The 7,109-nt window shown below is 37.7% G+C and overlaps 1 protein-coding gene across 1 annotated transcript in view; it reads left to right on the top strand.

Moving 5' to 3' along the window:
* Positions 1-317: 317 nt before the first annotated feature.
* Positions 318-7,109, top strand: part of LOC110447691 (sialate O-acetylesterase-like) — a 13,235-nt gene continuing 6,443 nt past the window's right edge. Inside the window, exons 1-4 of the mRNA XM_021493537.1 lie at positions 318-510; positions 3,850-4,184; positions 4,581-4,731; positions 5,951-6,155. Of these exons, the coding sequence (XP_021349212.1) occupies positions 417-510; positions 3,850-4,184; positions 4,581-4,731; positions 5,951-6,155 (785 nt within the window). The 5' untranslated portion in view covers positions 318-416. The remainder of the gene's footprint in view (positions 511-3,849; positions 4,185-4,580; positions 4,732-5,950; positions 6,156-7,109) is intronic.

Below are 7,109 nucleotides of genomic sequence, written 5' to 3'. Positions count from 1 at the left end.
ATATAAGTTCAGGAAAAATAACATTTCTTGCCACATTTTCATTTGTGTTTTCATGGACCCGTTCTGTTTAAAATCTGCAATGTTCTGGACGTGCGTTAGAAAAAAAAACAATGGCTTGTTCGTTTATTCGACTGTTTTTATATGTAACATTTTTGGGTATAAATCCAGGAGGACATGCAAAAGTGTATGCAGGTGTTGCAAGGCTCGCCTGAAAACAGTATCAGATTACTTGATCTGACATTAGTATACAACTCTGGTCGAACCGATTCAATCGTTTTGATCGCGATAATGAAAGCGGACCAAGGCCGGAAAATCCAAGTCGCTAAAATGCTTAATTTGCAGGTAAACAAAATGAAACAATAACATCGGTCTCGTGATTCCGTGATCGATTCGTTACCGGGGAGAATTCCGCTGGTATGATGCACTTATTCTTCGCTTTGTTTGTGCTTTGCATTGCCGATGCAAATCGTCAAGATGTCATGGAAATGAGCATGCCAGATATCGCCATTGGTGAGTCTATCTATTATATCTGTGAATACTGCAACGCACTCTTTCAAGTACTACACAGTAGATCTCTGTGTGCGCGTCATTGCAGGTTGTTAAAATCGGTGTAGTAAATTAAAAGAAAGTGGTAGTGATACATTGCTATATTGTAATTAATTTGTAGACAGTTGCGTTTCAGGTTAAAAGATAAAATATGTATGAAGTTATGTTTAGAACAGGGATGGCTTGCTCTCGGGAAGCTGGATGGGCGCTATAACACTAACAGCCGCTTTGAAAGAATCGATCGAATCAAGTCGTTCCTGCCTCTCCCGGTCCATCATTAGTAGTTCCGGCCCCAAAGTCGTTCCGGCCTCACTGTAGTGTTTTCCTTCACGTATTACCATTTAATTATGTTTTATGCATGGATCATATGTAAACACATATTTGGATGTAACAGTTTTACATTTTGCATTGTGTTTATTGTACAAATGTAAGGGTTGTCGCCCTTAATCCGGACAATTTTCGTTTCAGTGTATACGTATAGACTCAGAAACAAAAAATGGTGTAGGCCTATCTGTTTTACATTCCCATTGATAAATTGATAAAAAAACCAAAAAGAACATGAAAATTATGTTCATTATGTGATATTTAATGCAATCAACAATAATATGTTAGCAAAATTGAAGTTAAATTAGCAAGATGTTGCTGACATGTATTACATGGTTAGTCAGGGGTTATATTTATATGCAATTGGACAAAATCCTGTCATTTCTACAGAAAAAGAAGGAATTTGAAGAGTTTGCTATGTTTCCAATTTTTGGGCCCAGCCCCCTCTGCCCCCAGAGGGGTCACACCCACCGTTGATACAAAATTAGTTCCCGGGGGGGGGGGGGGGTCACCGAAGGATGCTTTAGACCAAATATGGACATAATCCTCCTACAGAAGTAAAAAGATTTTTAAAGAATTTGCTAAATTACCCCTTTTTGGCCCCACCCATCAGGCCTCAGGGGGGGGGGGGGGGGGGGGGGGGGGCAGACCCACCATTTATACAAAGTCGATTTACCTTCCCAATAGGATAATTGCGTAGACTGTTCAAATTTGGTCAAAATACCTTCATCCCAATGGAAGAAAAGGATATTAAAGCTATCCCTCTATATCCCTTATTGGGGCCGTCTCTCTGCCCCCAGGGGGTGAGGCCCACCTTTTCTACAATATTGGTTCATCTTCACCGAAGGGTGCTTCATACCAAATTTGGACAAAATCCTGTCATTCCTACAGGAGAAGGATTTTGATGAATTTGCTATGTTTCCCCAGTATATTGGGCCCAGCCCCTTTGCTCAAAGTGGGGGCATCACTCAATGTTTATACAAGATTGGGTCCTTTTTGCCCAAGGATGCTCCAGACCTATTGGGATGAAGTCCTTTAATCCCTATGGTAGAAGAAGGATTTTTAAGCTTTTACCTCCATTTCCCCTATTGGGCCCCGCCCCTCTGCCCAAGGGGGTCCACTTCCACTGTTTATACAAAATTTAACACCTTGGCCCAAGAATGTTCCAGACTAAATTATGATAAAATCCCTTAATCCCTATGGTAGAAGAAGGATTTTAAAGGTTTTACCTCTATTTCCCCTATTTGGCCCCGCCCCTCTGCCCCAAGAGTGGCCACACCCATCGTTTATAAAAAAATTGAGTCCCCTTGGCCCAAGATGCTCCAGACTAAATTAGGATAAAATCCCTTAATCCCTTCTGTAGAAGAAAGATTTTAAAGGTTTTACCTCTATTTCCCCTATTTGGTCCTGCCCCTCTGCCCCAATGGTGGCCACACCCACCGTTTATACAAAATTGAGTCCCCTTGGCCCAAGAATGCTCCAGACTAAATTAGGATAAAATCCCTTCATCCCTATGGTAGAAGAAGGATTTTAAAGGTTTTACCTCTTTTCCCCTATTTGTTTCCACCCCTTTGCCTCCAGGGGAGCCACACCCACCGTTTATACAAATTGAGTCCCCTTGGCCTAAGGATGTTCAAGACTAAATTAGGATAGAATCCCTTAATCCCTACAGTAGAAGAAGGATTTTAAAGGTTTTATCTCTATTTCCCCTATTTGGCCCCGCCCCTCTGCCCCCAGGGGGGGGGCCACACCCACCATTTATACAAAATTGAGTCCCCTTGACCTAAGGATGCTCCAGACCAAATTTAGTCAAAATCTACTTGGCCATTCAGGACTAGTAGTGTTTTAAAGGAAAGGTTGACGGACGCTGCGGTATGGCATAATAAAGCTCACCATGGTCCTTCAGACCAGGTGAGCTAACAAAACTGATGTAGCAATAAATTAAAAATGGATTCTATTATAAATATGTTATATTTATTAAATTATCTTAGTTTTATAAGTTGAATGATATATTGAAAATCTGCTATGTGCAATTTATATAAAGTTCTTATGATAAATTAATTTGACAATAAAGGAACACAATATTGAAATAACCAGTAAGTGGAGCATCTGTGTGCATGGGCAACTAACTTGAGAATTTCAATTTTAGTGTGTTTGAGTTGTATTTCTTTGAAAACTGAATCAAAATTGCTGCACAGAAACATATGATGGGTACTTTTGGCAGGTGAAATTTGTTGAAAAATGTTTCTAAGAATTTTTCTTAAAAAATATAGTTTTCATTTGCTAGCTAGATTTATGTTTCCATTAGTAGTTTGTCTAAGTTTGACAGTCATAAATAATTTCAACAATTTTCTGTCAATATGAGTACAAAAACATGGCTGCTTCTTTTTTAACAAACTTAAGGATACAATAAGATCTATGTCAGGAATTATTACCTTTTTATTGAAATAGGTTACATATATATATATATGTCTGTGCATGTTTTACATTTTACTACTGAATATCGCCAAGCAAAACTCCCAGTCACCCATGATAATCAATGTACTGTCTATGTTCTCATACTGGAGAGTCAAACCCCTGGCATCCTCGATATCCAGGGGTTACGCTCACTTTCGCTCTCTGCACCCTGGAATATGTCATAGCAAAGTTGAAGGCTCAGTGTGCGCCACCTTGTTGTGAGACAAGAAGACTAGTTCGATCCATTGATCTACATCAAAAGAATCTTGCGGTCACATAACGGTAAAAATTGAAAGAACAGGTATCAGCTCAGCGATTGGTCAGGTGTTTTTTACCCAAGACCAATCAATCGGCTATCGGATATCGAGTATGAACCCCTGGTATCTTGACACTTTTACAGTCTGATTTGTAATTCTGTTTAACATGCATTGAAGAAAAAGATTTAATGCAAAATATACTAATCAGAAATGACTTAATGCATATTCATAGTAATTATCACCATGTACAATCTTAAAATTTCAGGTCCTACAGATATACAACATTCCAATAAAAACTTCAAGTTTGCAGCATACTATGGAGACCATATGGTCCTGCAGCGTGCACCCAAGCAGGCCGTGGTGTGGGGTTACCATCCCTTTACCTACGTCTATGTGGGAGTGACTGTGGGAAACAGTACCCAGTATGGCCTGGTCAATACACAAGGGGTCTGGAGTGTGATCCTTGACCCTGTTGAGGGTCCAGGGCCCTACAATATCACAGCCCATGGGTTAGCAGGGGAAATTACTCTAACTGATGTCCTATTTGGAGATGTGTGGGTCTGTTCTGGGCAGTCAAACATGGAGTTCACAGTCAGAATGGTATGGAAACATAATTTTGATAGAAATTGAAGGAATATTATGATATTGATGATTTACAATTAAATAGGATTTTTCTCAAATTTCTCTCTTTAGAATTCGGTAATAAGAGGATTTTGGCAGTAATTATAGCATATTATTTCATACTCTGATAAAATTGTTGGGTCTCAGCAAATCAGAAGTTAGATGATAAAACGATACACACAGGCAGATCATCAAATAACTAAGTAAGTGAATATATGTCCCCAAGAAATTCATAATCTCACAATCATCAATCTTTGTGACAAATTTTGACATGCAAAATTATTTCTTAGGTTCTTTCAAATTCATTACATTGTATAAGTACTAGTGTTTCCATAGTATCAGGTATTTAATCATACAATATATATTTGATTTCAGGGAAACAATGCCAGTGAGGAGATACAAGATGCAGACAACTTTCCAAATATCCGAGTGTTCACGGTCAATCAGAGAGCTGGGTCAAGTACACCATTGTCTGACTTTACTATCAAAAACAGCATTAAACAGTACTGGTCTGTTGCTTCAAATAGTAAGTCAGCAGTAGGTTATATCATTATATTTCAACATCAAAATCAGCATCAAATAATTCAAGTCTCTATATAGCTATTTCCCATCTAGCTGCCTGACAAAAAAGGCCTTAAAACATACTGGTCTGTTCCTTCTTACATCAACAAGACTGGCTGTCAGACTTAACCCTTTCACCATTGTAGACCATAATGGACTCATCCAGATCAATGCATGGTAGATTCTACTAAAGTTACATAGGGGTGAAAGGGTTAACTATGAAAAACAGCATAATAATAGTATATAGATCTGATCTGTTTCTTCATAAAGTAACAAAGTCACTACTGGATTTCTTGTTTTTCACTATCAGAAACAATTCTCACAGTAAAAGTCAAAGATATTGTCAGATTTCACTATCAGAACCAACCTGAAACAGTTCTAATGTCATTTCTCACAGTAAAAGTCAAAGATATTGTCAGATTTCACTATCAGAACCAGCCTGAAACAGTTCTAACGTCATTTCTCACAGTAAAAGTCAAAGATATTGTCAGATTTCACTATCAGAACCAGCCTGGAACAGTAATAACATCACTTCTCACAGTAAAAGTCACGGATATTGTCAGATTTCACTATCAGAACCAGCCTGAAACAGTTCTAACGTCATTTCTCACAGTAAAAGTCAAAGATATTGTCAGATTTCACTATCAGAACCAGCCTGGAACAGTAATAACATCACTTCTCACAGTAAAAGTCACGGATATTGTCAGATTTCACTATCAGAACCAGCCTGAAACAGTTCTAACGTCATTTCTCACAGTAAAAGTCAAAGATATTGTCAGATTTCACTATCAGAAACAGCCTGGAACAGTTCTGACACTTCTGGTTATTTACTTTTAATTGTAAAAGTGAATACATATTTTTCGAATCTATTATCAAGAAGAACCTAAGACAGATCTCATCTGTCACTAGTATATGTATTTAAGATTCTAACAGGAACTGGAAACCTTGGACAGCTATGTTTCAGTATTTGTTTTAAGTATTCAAGTATATAAATGTAACCAATTTTGAATACATGTATTATTTATAAATAAATGAAGAATTAACCATTAATAATCTTATAAATGGCCTGTTAACAGTGTCAGAACATGTATATATAAAATACAAAACATCACTTTGAAAGTCAAATTTGCATTGCTTGCTGATAAAGTAAATGTAAGGACATGCTTCATCCTGCATGTTTTTAGCTTCTATTGGTGGGACTGACAGAGACTGGGGCTACTTCTCCGCGGTGTGCTGGCTGTATGGTAAATACCTGTACCAGAAGCTGGGCTATCCGGTCGGTCTTGTCAACACTTGCTGGGGAGGCACACCTGTGGAGGCCTGGTCATCTCCGGATGCTCTGTTCAAGTGTGGTTTATTTAGAACACCTCATGACACTGGAAAAAACAGGTAACCTTCATGTTCACTCATATCATCCATGCATGTGAATGTTCCGTTATGTGACAGTCTTTGTGCTGCCTAAGTAACATCATGTTGGTAGGCAGCACAAAGATAGTCATATAATGGAATATATTCAATACCATTGGTGATAAATAGACAATATTTAGGGGTTTCCCATATTTTCAGGAGTTTGCTGGCATAAGTGAATATATCTAATTATTCTGCTGTTTGTAATATATAAATGATATTTAACAAGACTTTGCCACAGTGTAATGTGTAATACTAATTCTTTTTTTTTTCGGTTGTTGGTAAAATGAAACTGCCAAACATTTTGAACTTGTGAAAGCTAATGGTGCAAGTAGCTCTAAAAGCTTAATTCAATTGAATACATGACTTTATGGTTTTAGGGTCAAATGGTTAAAAATGTCTAAAATTACGTAAATTCCAGACTTCTTTGATAGAGATAAGACTAAAGAATCCTGTTACATGTAAAAGAAGTGCATTGATTAGGTTGCCTTACAAGCGTCGGCTGTAGGGAATTTCCCTTTAGCTTAGTCGTAGAGCATCAGGTAGGAGAGCCAAGGGTTGCGGGTTTGAGCCCCAGCGATGGCACTATCTATATCACTATTCCTCGTCCTACTACATACATATCAAGTAGCTTGTTGGGTTAGATGGCTATCAAGTATGATGTATTTTGAGTCAATTGACCTGTATTCATTCTTCGAAAACTGAATTCTACTTCTGCTACCAGAACCATGAAACCTAGAGTGAATGTAATGATATTTATTTGGTAGCTTACTGAGTCAAGGGGGTTTGTATAATTTATTACCTGTGACCTTGATTCACCTTCAATATCAAAAGAAGTTTTAACAGCTTTTTTGTATCTTATTATGTTCATTTTGAATTAATTATGTGACAATGTATTTAACATGATAATACCTAGAAGTTAATTATAACTATTGA

Source organism: Mizuhopecten yessoensis, unplaced genomic scaffold (assembly GCF_002113885.1).
Source record: "Mizuhopecten yessoensis strain PY_sf001 unplaced genomic scaffold, ASM211388v2 scaffold3575, whole genome shotgun sequence".
Lineage (NCBI taxonomy): Eukaryota > Metazoa > Mollusca > Bivalvia > Pectinida > Pectinidae > Mizuhopecten > Mizuhopecten yessoensis.
This window is presented reverse-complemented; position numbering and strand designations above follow the sequence as displayed.